The 22,242-nt window shown below is 40.2% G+C and overlaps 1 protein-coding gene across 2 annotated transcripts in view; it reads left to right on the plus strand.

The window, feature by feature from the left end:
- Nucleotides 1–21,842, plus strand: part of tox (thymocyte selection-associated high mobility group box) — a 71,125-nt gene extending 49,283 nt beyond the window's left edge. For both annotated transcript variants that reach the window (XM_049598745.1, XM_049598746.1), the window contains 6 exons: nucleotides 3,034–3,279; nucleotides 5,131–5,367; nucleotides 7,860–7,940; nucleotides 8,109–8,603; nucleotides 16,344–16,507; nucleotides 20,280–21,842. In XM_049598745.1, the coding sequence (XP_049454702.1) occupies nucleotides 3,034–3,279; nucleotides 5,131–5,367; nucleotides 7,860–7,940; nucleotides 8,109–8,603; nucleotides 16,344–16,507; nucleotides 20,280–20,316 (1,260 nt within the window). In that variant the 3' untranslated portion in view covers nucleotides 20,317–21,842. The remainder of the gene's footprint in view (nucleotides 1–3,033; nucleotides 3,280–5,130; nucleotides 5,368–7,859; nucleotides 7,941–8,108; nucleotides 8,604–16,343; nucleotides 16,508–20,279) is intronic.
- The last annotated feature ends 400 nt before the right edge of the window (nucleotides 21,843–22,242 follow it).

Below are 22,242 nucleotides of genomic sequence, written 5' to 3' on the forward strand. Positions count from 1 at the left end.
CAAGCTGTGAATTCAACATTTGATATTTTATCATTTTATAAAGTTGTTATGTTGTATTAACGTGTTGGCAAACAGTTGCTTAAACACACATTATTTATTCATTCATTTTTTTTATTAAATGAAACTTTACATTAAGAATTTTTTTTTATTATTATTATAATATAATTTTTTTATCATTAGGTTTAAGGCTGTTTTGTCCCCCACCACCTCCCAGCCAAATGTCTGGCTCTCTAGCTAATAAATGCACCACTATGCTCACAAGCTAGTCCTCTCATAAAGTTGGTCTGATGAACGTGTTAGCAAACAGCTGTCTGTTGAGACATCCAGCAGACACATAGCAACATACTGTAAGCATTCATGTTTCCATGTTCACTTGCCTTTTAGCTCTGTTTTGCCTCCAGCCACTCATGAGACTCCTGCTATTGCAGTTCTAGTTGTTAAAAACAGCCGATGTGAAGGATGATGATGAGAGCTATGAGACTGAACCAGAACAGTCACATACAGGCCAGAAAACCAAAACAATTAGCTGAAATACTCTAAAACACTCCACGACTGAGAGGAACTGCAGGCATGGTGATAATGCTCTGTGGGTTTGTTATTACAGGTGTCTCTTTTCAGATTATTTGTATTCATTTGATTCATTGTTAGTTGAACAATAAACTGTTGATCTGTGTAACTTTAAATAAGGAGCTAGTCAGGGCAAACAAGTCAAATGTTGGATTTATTCACTCTTTGAAAAATTTTGGTGAACTGGCTGCAATGACGTTAAATGACATCAAATCTAAGTTCAGAAATGTAATACAGCAGATCATTTTCAAAATAAACTATTGAGTGACTAGCATTATGGGTACTCAAAGGGGTGTAACGGTTTATAAAATTCTTGGTTCGATTTGATACAACGCAGTGGTGCCACAGCACAGTACGTTTGTATGTTTCAAGTCCCCGTCCGGACCAAATGTGGAGCGTGGACTGGTGGCTGAAGATATGCCAGTTCACCTCCAGGGCACTGCCAGGTGCCCTTGAGCAAGGCACTGAACCCCCGAGCTGCTCGGGGCACCTGACCAAGGCAGCCCCCTCACTGTGATATCTCTCTACTTTATGCATGTGTAGGTCCTGTTTGTGCATGTGTGTGTCTTTCGGACCTGTGTGTTAATGACAACGGAGTGAAAAAATTGAATTTCCCCTCAGGGGGATTAATAAACTATATAAAATTAAATTAAAAATGAATACAGCAAAAAAGTAGAAATGCCAGAAAATTTTCCTTGACATTTTTTAAAAATTTTATATTATCTTAACCCTTGCCTTTCTTGCATTTCACACAGCACTTAGAAAAAATTTGAACATCCACAACTCCAGCCTCCCTCCAAAGTCCCATCCTCCTCCGCCTGCAACTCCACCTCCCTCCAACAGCCTACTCCCCCCTCCTCCATTACGTCCTCATCACATCTATGATAGATGTAGGCGTTGTCATGGTAACGTTAGATACACGGAAGAGGAGGGCGAGTGTAACGTTACAAATGCAACCCCGGAGCTTTAAAACTTAACCGGAGTCAGTGATGACTGATGGGTTTTAGAATAAGGTTACAGTGCTAACATTAGATAGTAGCGTTAATGTTACTAGTAAGTGGAAACACACAAGGAAGATAACGTTAATGTTTCAGATGCTACGCTACAGGAGGCTAACGTTAGCCATTAGCAATTGGGCGCTGTGCTGTCATATAACATTATGAATTGAACTGAACTTCTTTGTCATTTTGCATACCCCAAGCATAAAGAAACAAAACATTTAAAAACAATTTGTTACGCGAGCGGTTACGTCTGTCGGAGGCCTCCACGTGGGGAAGACAGACAGGACAGGAGAAAACTCCGACCAATCATGGCATTCGGTCCAAATGCAATGATTGGTCGGAGTTTTCTTAGAACCATATGAGAATGGTATAATGATGAGTTTTCATCTCTGCTGGAATTCACTTACATTTTAGTGTGCCATCAGCTTATTAATAGCATTTTAACCTAAACAAAGAAAAGTGTAAAATTTCCAGAAAGGTAAGGGTTGCTTTAATTCATTTGTTTATCAAATCTTACATCATAAAGTATGATCTACTAGAGAAATCTCCGTGTTGTTTTAAACCCTAACCCTAATCATAAAACTAACATCATAATTTGAGCTTTTGCTTTTTTGTACAAAGGAGGAATTACAGTCTGGCTGAAATGGTCTTGTGAAGGAAAAGTGTAATGGGGCTCAATTACACTGAACATTTTTGTACAGCCTAAGTTTTCTACTACAGAGTCGAGTCTCATATCTGCGGCTGTAGATGTAACAACTGCCTTAGCAATTTATTTTGCTCTGTGTGAGTCAGTTGGGAATGGCTACCTAAATGCTCTGTTAGCATGTAGCGTTTTTGTTGCCCCTTGGTTTCATCTAGTTTCACACATTGGTGTGATGTCGATGTAAATTAGTTCACATGTATCATTATTCCCACTGATGTAATCTACTGGTGTGTAGATGATGTGACATGCCACTGTTTGTTTGTTTGTTTGTTTGTTTGTTTGTTTGTTTTTGCCAGAATCAGTTTGAGATAAATCGAGGGAAATACTGGAAGCATGGGGCATGGGGTTATTTCTGAGCCCAATTTCTGAGTTACACACAGCTGGTTAAGATCTTATAGGTGCAGGTGGCAGTTACCTCAGCCTTTGCAGACTGTTGTTTGAGTGTGACACGGCTTATCAAGACAAATACTGTGTTTGACTCAGGAGGACCTGGGCAGCAGGGTAGGACTGGCTTGCTAATATCAGAAAAAAAAGTCTGTGCAAGTTGCTTTATCAAAATCTACAAGAAATAATGGCACCAAATAGCTTTTTGTAAATGATATGAAACCCCAGGTGGAATAATCGAGGTCAGTGGACAGCATAGACTGTAGATGTCTGTAGATATTGCAAAAACAAACATACCCATCAAGTCATCAAAGTCCAAATGAAATGTGATTATTGCCCTCATGACTAATTGTCATTATCACCTATGTCTTTGCACAGATGCAGCAGATGGTGAATTCTGATTCTCGGTTTACCAGCAGCCAACAGCCAATTGAAGCTGCGCTTGGACCGAGGAGCCAGTCAGGCATGAACCAACAAAGTCAGTTGTCCACCATCAACCAATCCCAGCTGGGGCTGAGCGGGAACTCTGTTACCCATAATTCTCCTTCACCTCCTGGAAGTAAATCCGCCACGCCATCCCCCTCCAGTTCAGCACATGAGGACGAGAATGATGATGGACTCAGGGTAAAAAAGCAAAACACACAGTCACACTGTATCTCCTGTTTTTATGAGTTACTGAGTCATATCTTGCTTGGCTGCTGAATGTATGTATGTATGTGTGTGGGTGGGTGGGTAGACAGTGTATAGTTATGTTAATGTTATGTGTCATAGTAGACCCATTCTCCCTGTGTATCAATTAGATATGAAAAAAGCACTCTGGACCAATCTGACTGTTCATATTCTGAAGAAATGAAACCATCGCAGTACTGCTGAATAACATTTAGCAAACTTATCATTCTCATTGGTTATGTATAGAAGAATGACTTGCATATGGGCAACATTATAAGCAGGTACACAGGTAGTACTTGCTTCAGGAAGGGTGAGGAATAGCATACAAAATAGGCATTGCATATACCTTTACATTAAACTTCTACACACCTAAGCAATGGCTGCTTTATGGAGTTACACAACATGTAGTATAAGCTGTACTCACATTTAAAAACACATATATGTATGTGTATATATATATATATATATATATATATATATATATATATATATTTCCTACCATCATGTTTCAGTATCTATCCTCACAGTTAGCAAAGTGAAGCCTCAGCTGCTCTTTGTTGAATTTCTTTAGCAGTGAACTCCTAAAACTGTTCTCTGCATGATATCATGTTGTAAAAGGTCAAGAAATCCAGACTGTGTTTTATACAAGAATGTCATTGTGACTAACATGCCTTTATAAGCTCCGATAGCAAGCTGAGCTATAATTCAGCATCTATTACATAGCTTTAAAACACGAGTGGGTGGTGGAGGTAAACTAAGCTGTGCACTGGTAAGAATAGTCGACAATACATTAGACACATTATCCCTATGACTGATAAAGGTGAAAATCAGGAGAATGTGCAAGTCTCAGTCATGCAGGGCATGGATATCTAGTTTATTAAGTCAAAAACAGCTGGATTTTTACAGTTTTAATCGATGCAAATCTTGGTGTCTTATTTTACAGGTATAATATTTCCTCATGATTGCTAGAAAATATCATGTAAAGAACTGTGTCATTTGTTGTTGATTTCCACAGTGTATTCATCATTTATTTCTAGGATTGGAAACTTTATTCTTCATTTATTGAATCATATGTTGTCTGTAGACATTTTTCACATTTCTGCCTGGTCAGCTGACCAGCTGTGCACTTAAACACTACTGGTGATTATTTTAGCATTTAATTGGATTAAATGCTAAAATAATAAATGTAAGCAGGTGCACCAGTTGAACGTTGTCTCTATTTTACTGGCAATTAGTGCCAAATGACATGGTTCATTTGAGAAAACATCCTGTGAAATCATTAGGGAATTACTTTCATTTCACTCGCTCTTTTTGTGTGTCTCTCTTGGTTGGTGTCAAAACAATTTTTTGAATATACTACATCTATGAAACTGCATTGATTTTGTATTCGGTTATGACTGCTTACTTTATTTCTAAACAGTACTCTGGCTGAAAGAATCTGACACTGATAGGCTGTTGCTTTTGGTGTGTGGCTGATGTAGACACTGTTTGGTGGTTTTGAACCAGTCATCTGAGAGGCTTCATCACTTCTCAGACTGACTGAGTTTCCCCATATCTGATCTCTGTGGTTGAGTCACAGCTTGACATCAAACAAGAAAAGGTTGAGGTGATCAAAGACACGACTAGAGGTGTGAATTGTTAAATTGAGATAAGTTGTAATAGAAGGAAATAATTACTTTTAAAAGAATTCTGTTTTTTTTATATTAGCAACCAAACTACAAAACTGAACTCCATTCTCTGTCCATCCATAAATTCATCCTTATCATTCCTACCAGTGTCCTACTCAACCTCTTGTTCTCCTCTTAGCTGGGCAGTGGAGGAGAGAAGAGGCCAGCAACAGTGGACATCTCCAAGAAACCCAAAACACCAAAGAAGAAGAAGCGAAAGGACCCTAATGAGCCAGTGAAGCCAGTGTCTGCCTACGCCTTGTTCTTCAGGGACACCCAAGCCAACATCAAGGCCCAGAACCCCAACGCCACCTTTGGGGAGGTGTCAAAGATTGTGGCCTCCATGTGGGACGGTCTGGGAGAGGAACAGAAACAGGTAGGTGCTCTATGTGTAATTAAGCATGGCTATGTGCCTTTCTGCTGGCCTGTAACTGTTCATAATGAATAGTTGTGAAATTAAATCAACATCTTAATTGTTACAATCAAACTGACCAGGACCTGAAAGTGATTCTCCAAGTTTCCTGCCAAAACTGATGTGGTATAAATATAAATATGATGATAAAAAAAATACCAGGTTTCTTGCCAATTTGTATGGAAGTTATGCAAATGAATTTATATTAATTAGTAATGATTCACTAATTGTAAAATGTGACACATAGAAACACAAAGCTTTTGGCCACAATAGCGGCATGCCTCTAAAGTTGGCAGAGTTGGTCGGTCCACATCTGTCCAGATCAAGATCCAGACTTTAGTGTCTGTCTATTCTGGATCAAAAATTGGACGGCTTGCAGTGAAATTTGGTTTATGTATTCTTCATCCCCACAGCAAGAATTGTAATAACTTTGGAAACCACATAAATTTTCACTTAGCACCACCACCAACTCAATGTGTGTGCTGATACTTGAAAAATGTGGTGGTTTATGACCAAATACCCAAAACTATTCTATTCCCATCAGCTTCAGCTGCACTGTGTGTTTAGTATCAAATGTGAGCACTAAACACACTAAACTAAGATGGTGAATATGGTAAACATTACACCTGCTTAAAGGAATGCTTTGTCCCCTAAATGACCATTTGTATGTCAATTACTCAATGCATGTTATTTTGAATTCGTGATGATAACTGTATTTCTCGCATGCAACTGCTGAAACAGCATCCAAAACCAGAAAATATTCTTGATTGAAGTGAAGTCACTGGGGTCTGAATTAATAACAACAAAACTATATAAAAAAATTGTTACAAACTTTCACACAAGTCATGCAGTATAATCAGGGCTCGAAATTGCGACCGTTTTGGTCCCCCCCCAGCCAGGTTACCACTGAACACCACTGTGAATGAAGGAGAAACCTTAGATGATGATGATGATGATAATACTGATGATGATCAGTATTATCATCATCTAAGGTTTCTCCTTCATTCACAGTGGTGTTCGGTGGTGTTTTTTCTAAAAATGTCTTCAACTGAAAAAGTTGTTCATGATAAGTGTACTATACACATACAATGCAATGTATACAGTATAATGTCGACTTTTTGTTGCATTAAAAAAAATCGATTACACTGTTGGTGCTTCTTACATTATGGTGGGTGCTCCCAAAATTTTGCTGGTGCCCCTAACTTTTTGAAGTTAGAAGCACCAGTGCTACCATGTAAAAAAGTTAATTTCAAGCCCTAAGTATAATCCAAGTTTCAGTTATCCAGTCCACTTCCCAAACTTAAACCCAGAGAGCTGAACTAAACAGTAATTTAACCCCACACAGAAGCTGTTGGTCTACCAGTGCTTGTATTGGTAATACGTTTGTGTTACTTTGTGACTTTGGTGAACCCAAACTAACCCTTAAAAACATCAAAGTCACACAATAACACAAACTAACTAAAAGACTAAGGTAGCGGTAGACCAGCAGCTTCCGTGTTTATGCAAGGTAGAATTACTCCTTTTATCAGTGGAGTCTGGCTTTGAAGAGAGCATAGATAGGTTTCACTTTCAGTTCAGTACTCTGTAGGAAAGAACTGTCTGCTCAGGGAAGCATTATACGACTAGATAAATGAGACTTGGAGCATACTGCATGAGTTGTGTGAGAGTTTGTAAATGGATGTTTGGATATAGGTTTAACAATAAAACAATAAACGTTTAAGCAGCCCCCTTTTACTTCAATTAATTTATGGATTCTTCGTTCACCATAGGCATGCGAGAAAAAAAGTTGGGGTGAGTAATCAAAATACAAAGTACAAGTACAGCCTCACAGAAAAGCTAAAATGGCTTTAAATCCTTAGTCTTGTCTCTGAATTTTGGCAATGGCAGATGAAAGGGAAAAAAAGAAATAACATGTTTATCTTCTTCAGCAAAACCATATAGGGTGAGTGAGAGGGGCAGCAAGCAGCTTTGCTATCTTTGTGACAGGAATCAAAAGTTCTGCAGTGAAACATAAGCTCTAACAATACCGCTGAGACTACCAATCATTACTGGGCTCCCAAAATTGCCTGAAGTGGCATGTCAACAGAATTTTGAGAAGTTCAGATTTAGAGAAGAGTTGTAGTAGATACCTTGGGAATTCATTATTATGGTTATGTGTTATTAGATAAATGTGTCAGCTGAGGGAAATATGAGCCCCACAATAGTTAAACCTGAGTGTATGTTACGTTATTGCTATGATTAAATGCTGTGAAAAATTCTCACAGCACATTGTTGCTTATCCACAGCTACACTTCACTGAAGATGAATATTAACTGTTTACAAATAGTTTACAAATAATGTACTGCTAATAAATGTCATGAATAATTTGTAGACATTATTTTTCAGTTGCTGTGAACTGCAATAGAGGTTGATAGTCAGGTAGCTGGTAGAGAAGTCAAATGTTTTTTATGCTTCAGGTGTACAAGAAGAGGACAGAGACAGCTAAGAAGGAGTATCTGAAACAACTGGCTGCCTACAGAGCCAGCCTGGTCTCACAGGTACTACACACACACACACACACACACACACACACACACACACACACACATTGTTTTTGTGTTATAATTCAAGTTCTTGGCATTTAACTCCAATCTTAAAGGAGTGAATGGGACAATCTGAAACTTGCAAAATGATTTCTTTTTGTTATGTTTTTTCTTGTTCCTCAGAGTTACAACGATCCATCTGAAATGAAGCCACCCCACTCTTCCTCCACATCTTCCTCTTCCTCTACCTCAATGTTCACACCCAAACCTTCAGTGTACTCCGGTCACCCAGGCCAGCACCATTCCTCCAGCTCACTTGCCCACCCTCACCCTCTCCCTCCCCACCAGCACCCGAGCATGTACGTGCCGTACCCTCACCCATCACACCCTTCCCACGCCTCAAGCCCTGGCCTCAGCCCACACCTGCCCCCTCCTCACACCCAGATCCACCCCCAGCTCCAGGCTCTGTCTTCCAGAGGGACCGTGCCTCGGCCCAGCGTCCCCCACCAGGGAGCTCTGTCCCTTGGCAACATGGCAGCGGCATCCACCCCTCCTCTCCAGGTCAGCCCTCCCCTCCATAGCCAGGCACACCTGGGTGGGCTGCACAGTCCACACCAGCAGCACCAGCAGCTCAGTGGACACTCACTGGGAATGACACACTCGCCTGCTATCACACAGGTCAGTCACGCACTGAATGTACATTTCATAACTTTGTAAACTTTGTTTAATTGTTTGTTCATAGTAGGCTTGTCACGATACCAGAATTTTAGTAGTCGATACCAATACCAGTGAATTTCCACGATTCTCGATACTCATTTGATACCACGATAAAAATCAGGCCCCCCCTTGACGGCGCCACTGGCTGTGCACATGTGAGTTGTTAACGGTGACAACGTGTGTGTCAGCTTCGTCGAGTGTACCAAGTGCAGCACGGTGCTGGTATGTGACAGCAAAAAGACGGGGACCTCGACACTTAAGAGGCACATGACGAAGGCTTGCCATAGAGAGAAAGACGAGTCAGCCTTCAATGTCCACGTTCGTATCCTTAAAAAAAGTCGGGTTTAAACTGGGCTCGGGCTCATAATTACAGTTAAAGGGACAGGCCAGGCCAGGCTCGGACAGAACATGCACGGGTTCAGGTGGGGTCGGGCTGGATTTTTGGAGAACGGGCGTTCTTCTTCAGCGCTTATCCTTGGCACAAACTGCCACGCGTATACTGCCCCCGTCAGTTCCGACAGGAATCGACACGGCCCACTGAGGGCAAAGTTGTATCCGGTACTTACGGTACCAAAAAAAGAAAAAAAAGAAACAGGTACCGATGTATTTTTTGCCTGTTGGCATCGAGTTGGTACCAAAGTATAGGTTCTCATGACAACCCTAGTTCATAATATTCAGCAAGTTAGACAAGAAGTCTGAAAGGATAAATACTATGAAAAGACCAAAACCAATAATGCATTAGTCCATCTCTGAATACTTTAAGACTTCCCTGCACTGTCTGTATCACTCAGCCCCAAGCCCAAATATTTAGTTTATCAACTGGACACTGTAGTTTTCAGAAAACGTTAATTAAACAGCAAGTGCATTTGTTGGGGACTGCTTTTAGCTGCGGTTTAATCCACATATGGTATGTTGGATTGAGTCATAATTAGTCTTGTCAGGATACTGGAATTTCTATCTTAAATATAATGCCTTAAAAAAGTTACAGTTTAGACTTTTAGTTAGTGAATAAATATGACAACTTTCTTTCATGTCATTGACCATCGTTTTGTGCTTTGTTTTGAAAAAATAGGAATAAAAAATGTAAGTGCCATTTGAGCACCAGTACCATTTTAAAAGTACTGTTTTGGCACCTGTATCAGCAATACCTTTTCTTTTCTTAGTTAGTAGCAGAGAACAGTAGAATGACTGTAGGAAACATTAACAATAAGAGAGAGCAAGAAAGCACAGCTGATACTGCATGGTGTATCCATACTGCAGAGGATGAGTATTGAAACCATTTCAAATGTTCAGTAGCGATATGTATCCATAAATCGATACTTTTGACAACACTAGTCAGAATAAACCTCAGTGTGTGTGTGTGTGTGTGTGTGTGTGTGTTCATGGTAATGAAGGAACATGTCACCCAGTGCGATAGTGTGGCACACAGATGTGTTTTTGATAGTTTGTGGACAACCATGGAGCTCACAGAGGAAGAAGATATACCTGGCTCTGATAAACACAAAAACTTAATTGGTTTTGGACTTTGTTTGGGATTTGTTGACAATATTAAATAATGTAGAATATTCACCAACCTTATTTTTTATATACTAGTATTGAGATTTTGAACTTGCCTCCATTTGTTCTGCTGTGTCCAAAAATCCATTTAGAAAACTAACTGTTAAGGGTGTAACAATGCATCAATCTGGATCGATATATTGATTCAAGGATCAGTATTACTGATATCCGGTATCATCAATGCAAAGTGGAAACATCTATACATATCGTCATTTGTAAGATATGCCTTTATTTTGAAATTCCCGTGGCATGTTTTGTCACCATTTCTTTCCAAGCAAACCTCCCACCTAAACATCCAAACACACAGATTATGGTAAGCAGCCAAGAAGACAATGAGGATATTTACAGATATTGTCTCATATCGATCACAGGTCTCCCTTATATTTCAGGAGCTGCCTCACAACCATTTAGTTCAATTCAATTTTATTTATAAAGCCCAATATCACAAATCACAATTTGCCTCACAGGGCTTTACAGCATACGACATCCCTCTGTCCTTATGACCCTCGCAGCGGATAAGGAAAAACTCCCCCCAAAAAAACCTTTAACAGGGAAAAAAACAGTAGAAACCTCAGGAAGAGCAACTGAGGAGGGATCCTTCTTCCAGGATGGACAGACGTGCAATAGATGTCATACAGAACAGATCAGCATAACAAATTAACAGTAATCCACATGACACAATGAGACAGAGAAAGAGAGAGAGAGAGAGAGAGAGATGCAGGTAATGACAGTAGCTTACAACAACATTATTGAAAGTAATAATATTATAGTTATAGTTCTGGTTACTGCGGTACAATATGTTGAAAGTATGTATTAATATCTGGCAGTATACAAGTGTGACAATAGTCATATGTGTATAACAACAGTAGAAGTATGACTAATGACTAATGATGGCAGCAGCAGCAGGAGGCATCTGGCAGGACCACGACAGCAGCACAACCACACACGTCACGCTGTCCAGGCACCGCTGCGATATGAGTTAATCTGAGAGACAGTGGAGCACAAAGGCTCCGGAGAAGAAGCCGAGTTATTCACTATTTACTGTTTAATATAAATTTCCATTTCCATTCAGCTCTACCATATTTCTGCATGTAGACAGACCCTTTGGAGTTTAATTTATTATGTCACTCCTCCAGTGTGAATACTTTAGTTTGGAGTTGGGACACAGCTATTGTTTCCTCAGTAGTCTTCAATTTGTATTTTCCTCTCTGGGTCATCAAACCATTTCTTAAACACACTCTAGAGTCAGCTTTCCCATTTCCTTGGGGTAACAGCATGTTGCTGATTTAAAAGCTGCACAGAGGTGAATGGAGATTGATGAATATATCAGCAGAGACAAAACTCACACACTCACAGTGGAGATGAGATGGGTGCTAGAGAGGGAGAGAATGCATCAGCATCTCCTTGAGGACCATAGTACTGAATATACAATAACGGTATTGAACTGAGATGTGAAATCCAGCCTTTCCTAACTCCATTAATCATGCTATGCTATGCTATGCTGTTGGATTAGTGTTTTGCTGTGTGCCTATGGAATGGAAGTGTCATCATAACATACAGACTAGTAGAAAGACATTGGACGTTAAAATGTCAACCAATAATAATAGTAAAGTTTTGAATCTTCTCATGGAAAATCGATTTTTAATAATATTTTATTCAGTTTTTGCTGGACTTGTCTGTTTCTCGTCTTCTGTCTGTCTCCATCTACCTGTCTCTCATGTAACCACTCATTCTTGAGAAATGGGACAAAACTTTATTTTTAGGGTTTAACTCTTCAGTTATGCTGGGAAAATATATTTTCAAAGATCAGTGTCCCGACTATTAAACCTTGTATTGGGCCAACCTCCCAGTGATTCAGTTTTTTCTTGAGTGGTATACATGATGGATGTCAGAGTTGATGTCTTACAGAGAGTAATTATTCATTTAACAGCAGTCACAGTGTGGAGCCATTTTATTTTTCAAAGTTCGTAAGAGTTCTCTTAATGCTAATCAGATACTCATTTATAAACCAGAGTCCTTACTTGGTTTTGATTTAAAAGGGCTACGGAGTTGACCTGTCATGGTTGAGACACACCCAATAGCAATATTATTTAAAGGTCCAGTGTGTAGGATTTAGAGGGATATGTTGGCAGAAATTGAATATATTATAATGTTTTCTTTAGTGGATAATGACCTGAAAATAAAAATAGTCGAGTTTTCATTACCTTAGAATGAGTTGTTTATATCAACATCGGAAGCCTATCTTCGTTTATGGAGATTGCCATGTTTTTACAGTAATTCAGAATGTACAAATCAAACACTGTCTCTAGATAAGGCCATTTGCATTTTCCTGTTTTCATATCTGCCACTGTAGTAAAAAGCCCACCTGCAATGAGCAGAGCCGGAGTTCCACTGATTTGTAAAGTGAAACTGCCTTAGTCTGTGTTTTCAGTGGTTTAAATCACCTGGTCTGTTTTGGAAAGGAAGAGACCTCGGGGTAATTCAGCTCATGGTAAAAAACTTCTAAATGTTTGGATCAGACAAAGGTGAGTACAAAGTAATATGTGAGAGAAAAGGGGTGAGCACACAATAACGTGGGCAAACTACCTGTCTCTGAGATGCTGAACAGTGTTGGAGGAGCACTGATTTCTAACATGAAACTGCTTTACTCTGTGTTTTAAGCGGTTTTAATCACCTGGTCTGTTTGTTTTGGCGAGGAGGAGACTTCTGCGGATATATCAGCTTCCAGTAAAAACCTCCTGAACAATGAACGCTGAAGGAATCCTAACTAGAGGAAGTTTCAGCTGGTTGCAGTCTACAATCCTCACCGCTAGATGCCACCAATTTCCCCCAAAATCTTACACACTTCACCTTTAGTGAATTTATCATAAAATAGGAAGCTTATCAGCACTTGAGCAGCCTTCCTGCCTTTTTGGAAACCAGAAAGTGAGACAGGAGTCCTCACGAAGATTTAATGATGTTTTTGTAGAAATCTGATGGAGCTGCAAAAAATCTTGGACACATCTTTAACGGGCCAACGTCTATTTGATTTAAAATATATTTTAAAACAATGATGAATATCACAATACATTTTTACACCGATGTTATCAGTACTTACTTTTAGTTTTAGATTTTAAAGGCACTTTTAACACATTTTTAAATGTTTGAAGTTATTTGGGAATTCTTGTCCGGTACGACACTTTTTTTCCCAGCAAAGAGCAAGTTTAAAAGTAAAATAAAATGAAAGCAGATGAAAATATTGAATATTAAATATGAAAATCATATTTACTTAATAGAATTAAATCATTTAAAAATAATGTTTGACCCAGAACCTTAATTAGTGTGTTGGTAAGTCATCATTTAGTGTTTTTTTGGCAGGACATGATTTGTCCCAGTTCTCAAGAATGAGTGAAATACAGTCAATCAATCCATCAATCCATTTGTCACTGTCAGTGTCTGCTGCTCTATCAGAACAAGAGGAAGAGGAAGACAAGTGGCTGAGATATGAATTTGTGTTACATCTGATGTGAGTCGGTGTGACTGTGAGTGTCTCTCCTCCAAATAGTTCAAATGGGAGGCTAGATCGCTACTCACTCTCACTTCCCATTTTATCCCCCTTTTTATAGAGCATTTTTAAATCCCACTCTCCCATAATCCTCTCTCCTCCATTCTGCATATTTTTAGCAGAAAAAAATGAGAAAGAACAAAAAAAAACAAAAGAAGAAGTGACAGAAAAAAAGGAAAGGAAACAGTGACAGAGCTCTAAACTTTTTTTCTGAGTGAAGAGTGAGAAATGATGGGGGAAGGGAGAGAGAGAGAGGGAAAGAGAGGGGAGAGAGAGAGAGAGACAAAAGAGGCAGATGGGGTCTTTGTGAAGGAGTGAAGGAGAAGAATTTGCTCAACAATGGATGAATAGGTGAGGTAGAGGAGGAGAGGGGGAGGAGAGGGGGGAGAACCCAACCACCTGCTGTCCTCCTCTTTCTCCTCTTTCACTCACAACACTCAGATTAACTTCCCTTTCAGCCTCTCTCTGTTTGTGTGTGTGTGTGTGTGTGTGTGTGTCTCACAGGCACACACACTCCTGCACTTTGTCACTGCACTCACTCATTTTTCTCTCTTTCCATCTCTTTCTCTTTTCTCCCTTAGATATCTTATGGTTAGAGACATACTCACCTCCTTTTCCTCCTCCTCCCATCTTACCTTTTCATCTCCTCTTCACTCGTCCACAGCTCTGCGTCTCCCCCCTGGCAGATGATAAAATCAGCAAGATACTCAGAACTCTATAATTAGTGCTGATGAACCTGTGACTGATGTCTGTCTCCTTTTCACTTCAGCTGCATTCATTCATGTCCCTGTTCATCAGAAACCATTTTGCCAAACAAGTGCTAAAGGTTGGTTTGATAAAACCATCAGCAGTCTATAGGCTGATTCATGTTGAAGGAGGACATAAACAAGCCACCATCACTGCAACGGCATCTCACATTCAAACTTGCACCATAGCTCTGTGATGAATGTGAAGGATTTAACTTCTTAGCCACTTTTGCCAAGAAACATGACTTTTTATACGTCGAAAATATAGCCCACAAAATTCAATTTAGAGGAAGGTTAAAAAGTAAAACAGGGGTTTTCTAAGTTTTATACTGTATTTACATTTTGGCAAATTTAAAGTTGAATTAGCTATTAGCAGTTCCTATTTACAGTGAACCCACAAATGTGCAGACAGCTATCACTGGATTACTTTGATACCGAGGAAAACTTTAAAAGATTAGATTATTTTTTCTATGATTTCAAATTGGTCCTCATAAAGAGTATGTCACACTAAATTTAAACATATGTGTATCATGTCTGTGTGGTTATGATTCCTAGAAAGTGATTTTTCATTGGGGCAATCAGGCACTAAGTTTAAAGAACTTTAAATGTTCAGTGTGCAGGATATAGGGAAATGCAATGGAATATAATATAAGTAATATGATATAAGAATTGACATGTCCTCATCCTTAAAGACTGGCATGTTAATCTGCATTTTCTAGATGGGGCCTTTCACTAGTTGGCAGCCTCTTCAAGATGCGCAGAACAGCCTTGAAAAAACAGATTTTTATTTTTAATGTGCAACTACTTTGTTCAGTGTTTTTACATTTAAATCACCGCTTCTGTTTGTTTTGGGAGAGACTTCTGCTGATAATTTGTCTCCCAGTGAAAAACTCCCGAACATCTAGATCTTAAATTATCAGAGAAAAAAGGTGACACATTAGCAGGTGATGGGCTGGCCGCTGTCCCATTTGTGTTAGAGAGGAAAAGACCTCTTCGGACATGTCAGCTCCTGGTTAAAACCTCCTTAAAAATGAACAGTGAGGGAATTCTAACCAGGATTTCACGCTTAGCACGTATGAAAAGTTTCAACTGGTTGCAGTCTGCAGTGCTCACAGCTAGATGCCACTAAATTGTACACACGGCTCCTTTAAGCTCCAACTGCCAACTGTGTAGGTCAGGGATACTCAAATTGCTTTGCCAGGGGTCACTTTTGCAAAATGACAGGAGGTTGGGGCTAATCAGTAAACAGACAATAATGCTCAGCAGGCCAGCGGTATCCTGTCTGGGCTACAAGTTGAGTATCACTGGTGCAAACGTGCAACATCAGTGCGTCACACTACAGTAACAAACTTTCAGTTGTTTTTGAACACCACAAGATCCTTTAACCTCACACAGCGTTTTTGCCTCCCATCACTCAGCACACTTCATCTTTCGCCTCACAGTTTGAAAACCTCTAATCTAAAGATAGACCTGCACATCACAAAACCACCCTTTTATTTCCATGCTACTATCAGCTGCTCCACAACTTTACTGCCTCAACTTTGGAAAAGATTTTACATGGGCTTCCAGTATCACTAATATTACAAGGACACACAAATGCATCTTGCCACTGCTGTAGTATTGCTGATCTGGTATCTAAGTCAACAGCAACTGGAATAATATTTGTCTGGATTTTCCAAGCTCATGTTGGCAGAGTGCATATCTGTACATAACTGACCAGCCATCCTCTTTCGTTTTCATTTTCATTTTCTCAGTGTGATCAGCTGTTTACACACTCTGCATCCATGATGAATTATTATGTATTCTCTCTTTTTATTTACTATGTTTGTTTGTTTGTTTGTTTTTTTATTTTAGGGCTACCACCCCTCTCTCCAGTCTGACTACCAGTCAATGGGAGGAGGTATGATTAATAGTGGAGCAGTGATGTCATCATCAGTGGACTACCATCAGATGGGTCGACACACGCCTAACCACCACCACCCGTCTCTGGACTGGAGCACTGATTACCATGGCAATGGGTAGGTAGCCTTGCGTCACCACGGTTCTGAGTAGTATCATGATACCACAGCAAAAATGAGACAGATGTACCTTTTGTCATTTATAAAAAGATAAATCACTTTTCTATAATACATCAATGATATTTCAATGGAATAAATTACTTATTGACTTATTCATACTTCAAAAACAGCATCAATAAGTGATTAACATAGGGGGGATAAAAATAAAATAAATAAATAAAATAAGAATCAACCAGCCACCCTCCTCCCCTTCATAAGTAAAGAACAGTCCCTTCATAAGTAAAGAACAGTCCCTAAAGTGCGGTGAGGTTTGTGGGCCGTTACCCGCCACAAAGAGTAATGTGAATGGCTCGTTTCTCCTCTGACACGTCACATACCTGTGTGCTGCCACGGCTCGGCTGTACAGGTACTTTTGGGCAGTCATAGTCTTGCTCACCAGACCTTTCTCAAGAAAAGAAAGGTCTGGCTGGGTCGACTCTCACTTTAAGATTGGAGAAAAAAAACGCCCCGGCTGCTTGTATTTCTTTGAACCAATCACAATTGTTCTGGGCGGTGCCACAGCAACAGTGCGCTTGCAAAAATATTGCTGGGGGGAAACAGGTTTGGGTGTAACATGCCCACAAAAATACCACCTACAGGACGCGAACCATGGCAGAAAAATGGCTACATCCCCGCAAGATCAAACACCGCAAAAGTTAGTAAAGGACGTGTTGAAAACGGTTGAAAACTGCTACACAACCGGAGGTGGTAGGGCGGGACTTCAGCGGGTGGCTCGTTCCGCTGATCTATGCAGCGAACTTCTGACCACTCAGACTAGGCCAGTCATGATGCCAAGAAGAGGACATTATTGGAGCCCGACTTCTCTGTTGCCGGTAATGCTTATCTTGCGCTGCAGAGCACTATGGCTGCCGTATTGCTGCTGCTGCTTGAAATCTGTACTCGCACAGCGTGCTGAATGATGTATTTTGCTCGCACAAAACTATTTTTAGTCGCAAATGTGAGTGCGGTGACGGATGGAGTAAAATATCGCCACACTGCCGACATTTTACTCTGTCCGTCACCGCACGCTGTTTGATTGCGTTATCAAAACATGCCGGTATTATTCAGCCTTGCTTTTCCTTTATTCCACCGAATACCGAATGTGTGTTTTTTTGCAATATTCGGCCGAATATATTCGGTTACCAAATATTCGGTGCATCCCTACTGAACACACGTTGAAAACCTTGTTTTTTCTGACCTCCCCTTTCTTATTTTGATGTCATTATGTACAGGTGCAATATATATTCAAAAAAATATAAATATATAAAAAAGCTTGCTATGCTAGGACAGGCAACCACACACCACTGTCTGCAGTAATCATTAGTAAATGTAATCATAATCATAAACTTAATAAATTACCATTCCTGCTGGTTGTAGTATTACGTTGTATTGCAATTCTGCATGTGGTTTGTTATGAAGGCTATATCAGTGTTTATGGTGATTGTTTTTGTAAAATTATAATTCTGTGAATCATTATCTTTATGCTGTATTAGAGAACCGCACTCTCGGTGCAGCAGAGCACCAAGTGGAGTGAATGTGTGATTAACTTCTTAATTCATTTAGAAATATAAGGCTCCATTTCTACCACCAACAGAGCTCTCATTTTAGTGTAGCACATCAGACTGAATTTACGAATACACCATGTCAGGTCACTCGCTCTCTGGGACCGTGAGTGTTACTTGAATAAGTAAACACCAACTAATGGGACCAGACTGGCTGACCTGTATGCTTTCAGTCAGTGGAAGGATGATTTGACAGGATTGCTGAAGGTGGGATGGCAGGCTTTGTGGTTGATTACTATTAGGGTGACCATATTTTGATTTCCAAAAAAGAGGACACTCGGCCGGCCACGACATAGCCTACTTAAATGATACTCGCAGTTTACTCACAGATGCCTTATCATTTTAATATATTTAAAATTTATATGTATGGATAGAAAATTCAGTTATATTACAATATCTCTCAAAGACAGAAATTCAGATAGGCTCCAACAGGGGACACATACACACACTAGAGTGTGGCGATCCGAGCCCAACGGTACCTGACGGGTCGGGCGGGTTTAGTCAGAAATGTAGCTATAAATTGTATTCGGGCTTGGGTTGGATTCGGTCAGCTTTCAGAGAAAATGTAGTGTAAGAATAAATAAAATCCTATTGTCTGTCCTGTTTATTGCGTGGGCACTGTTATTTACGTGACAACACCTGAACATAACACACACAGACACACATTGGCTGTTTGTTTCTCTTCTCTCCTCGCTGGAAGTCTCGGACCTCCAAATAAAAGAGGGAGACAGGTTTTTCCTATTTTATCTTATTTTGTTTTATGTCTCCCTCTCTTCTCGCTAGAAGCGTCGGACCTCCCGCCTCCCGCTCCCGTCTCAAACACGGAGGTCTCCCTCTCCGCAGCTGAGCACCCATGGCGCACTCCCAGCCTGTTAAATTAAAGCCTGTAACCACTGTGTGACACAAACTCAGTGCTTTGGTCATTAAATAATGTCGGGCTTGGTTCGAGTTCGGATAGAAATATGCTGCCCGTGCCGCACTCTAACACACACACACAAACACATGGAAAACAGGACATTATCATCAGTTTATAAACCCCCCCCCGGACGCCCCGGATGGGACGTGAAAAGTGGACATGTCCGGGCAAAAGAGGACGTTTGGTCAGCCTAATTACTATGCCAGTCTTGCAAAGGACAACACTGGTTTGTTTTGCTGTCGCAGCTAACGTGAGCTAATGTGCCACAAGTTAGCGTTACAGAGAAATTCAATCTTCCTCTTAACACCTCCACAGTATTGATTAGGTGGACATGATAACCCTTAATACACATAATGTTATTCATCTCTACAACAGTAAATAATTTTCCCCTAACTTGACATGAAGTGAACACTGCACATGTGAGCATCTTGATGATGCTCCATCCAGTCCTTTTGTCTTTTTAACCATAGTTAGTTAGTTAGTTAGCTAGTTAGTTAGTTAGTTGAGTCATGACTCCTTTTATTCTGGCTCCCAATAACACAACAATACAACATTTTAAGATTCCTATATGGCCTACAGCCCTGTGGTGGCGAGGTGTGTTTTGCCTCCAGCTAATAAAATGAGGTCATCATGATGTCGGCTTTAAAAGGGGTCTGTGCACTCACTAGCTTTGTGTGAAGTTAGGTTCCGTTCACATCAGTTGTAGATGGGAAGTCTATGATTTCATTGGGACCCCTGGCAGATTGGGTCCCCCAGATGTTGATTCCTCGGTTACAGTCTTGTACAGGTGTACTTGGGAACACTGTGACGTCACTGTTGGGTGTGTGATAAAGCATAAAACAGGCTTGAAACTTGCAGCCATAGAGGGCAGCAAAACACTGCTTTTTAACCCACTATGAAGTTACCTGGAACAATCTCCAAACCCATCAGCTATTAGACGAATGAGGATTTAGTTTCTAGGTGCAATGGCCAACAGTTCAGGGGTTAATAATTCAGTCAGTGTTTCTCCCAGAATTTCTGTTTGAGTACAGCCTCTGATGCCCATACTACTACTAATAAACAAACACTTTAATAAGTTGGACAAAGCTTCAGTTACTTGTGTCTTGTCTAAAGTAGCTCATCAGCATTTTAATATGTCGCAAAAGAATGCCTTTCCTGTCAGCGCCTAAGTCAGTAAGTAGCATTGTTCTGGTTCCTGTGGCAGGTTGTTTTGCTATCTTCATCACCACATTCTGTCTCTCCTCTCCACCCGCAGCAGTCTGCAGAGAGACAAACCTCTCTATCTGAGCTAATCTCAGGACAACGTGACACCAAACTTCAACCAAGCCCTTCTACTGCCACACCTCTAACCTCATCTCTACATGAACCCAGGCCAGCCTCGTCCAACCATGACCAACCAAGGACTTAACCAACAGACCACCTACACTTGAACTAAACTTGGGTTCAGCACTTCTAACAAAAGCCCAATCAGTAGAATAATGGGACATTTCTGTGTATAACTACCACAGAAACAATAGGCCAGTGTTAAAAACATGAAGGAATATTTTCCACCAGTTTCTGCGGGTCCCATGGCTGGGCTGATGTCTGTTATGGCTGTATCTTTTCTACTGACCATTTACAGCATAAGACATGCTATGCTTTGAATTGAAGTTGTGTATACCAGTGAGGAGAGGTGGGCGGGTCCTGTGCTGTGAACCATGATAGTAGGTGTATATACTCCAACCTCCCTCAGTAAGGGATATTCTGTCTAATTTCCTGTCTGCCCTAAAAAGTTCATATATAGTTCCTCATTTTGTAAAGATGGTGTTAACCGTCAGTTCCAAAAGGCTCTGAAGAGCAAGTGTAAATTGCTGTAACATAATAGTTGAGCTGTCAATTTAAAGCCAATTGATTTTTGGTCTTTCACCTTTTAGTTGCTGTATCCTTCTATGCCCAAAGTCAAGAGAACACAGCACACAGGTTGATCACCAAATAATACACAAATCATTTCCCCGCTGGTTCTTTAATTATATGAATATAAGCTTTTGATTTGATGCAGTATGGTCTGAAGTCCCACACACTGTAGAGACAGAAGACTTAGCAGTGTTGAACAGAGTAGTAACGACTGAGCTCACACTGCTTGATTCAGCTGAAGACAAATAAGAGAAAGAGGTGGAACAGCACCTGAAGCTGTTTGTCGCCTCTTTAACCAGGCGCTGGCTGTGAATAATTGTGTGTACGATTAAAGAACTTTCATTGTTCTCTTGCAGTGAGGCTCAGATCTGCAGGGTAGAAATTCAGTGTATTTTAGTCCTTGAAATGATGAAATGTCAAATAATTCTTTGTTGAGGAAAAAAAAAACAAAAATACTCCTTTGTACAATGACAGCTCCTCCTCCTGGCATATGTCTGTTGATAATATTGATTTGGATCCAAACTGTGCGTGTGTGCGTGTGTGTGTGAGCGAGAGAGAGAGAGAGAGAGAGAGAGAGAGAGAGTGTGAAGTGTTAATGAGAAGGCAGAGTGGTTGATTGGGTTGCATGGTCTCTTTTGTCATCTCTATTTCCCTGTGCACAGAGGCTATTTAAGAATCTATAACTGTTGCTGGGTTGGCTGTGTTTTAATGTTGTTTTTTTTAATCAAATCAAGTTTTGTTTTAGTGTTGATGATGATGATGAGAGACACATCGCTCTCGCTCTGTATCTCTTTGTATTAATGTGTTTTTTGGCAGATGAAAGGACTCTGGGCAACAACAACCATGAAGATTTTCTTATTTTTAGATTCTAATAATGTGTTTGAGAATAAAGTCAGTGCTGCATTGATGTGCAGTCATTACCTGCCTCCTTTGTCCTTTGTTTATTTCTGAACAGTTTGTGACAGGCGCTCTAATTAACTGCACATAATAATGTAAACCTTTACCGCTCCTGTGACACAGTACACCCTGTTCTTGAATCCTGGCTTTTGCATTTATGCAAAGTAGCTAAGCTGTAATTGCAAAACAAATGTCTTTGAAGTCTCTGAAGATATGTATTTTTAACCTCCTGTTAGCTGAGATTGGACCTTGTCAAAATAGTTTTAACAGAAATTTCATTACAGTTGTTCTCAACACTTTGCTATGTACGCTATGTGGCTGTGCTAGAGATGGAAATTAATCCTACTGACTGTGAGTCTTGATTGCAGTTTAGTAGCAAAAACTAATGTACAGGTAAATTGTTGGTGACCATTAGACTTTTCATTTAG

This window comes from Epinephelus fuscoguttatus, linkage group LG15 (genome assembly GCF_011397635.1).
Source record: "Epinephelus fuscoguttatus linkage group LG15, E.fuscoguttatus.final_Chr_v1".
Lineage (NCBI taxonomy): Eukaryota > Metazoa > Chordata > Actinopteri > Perciformes > Serranidae > Epinephelus > Epinephelus fuscoguttatus.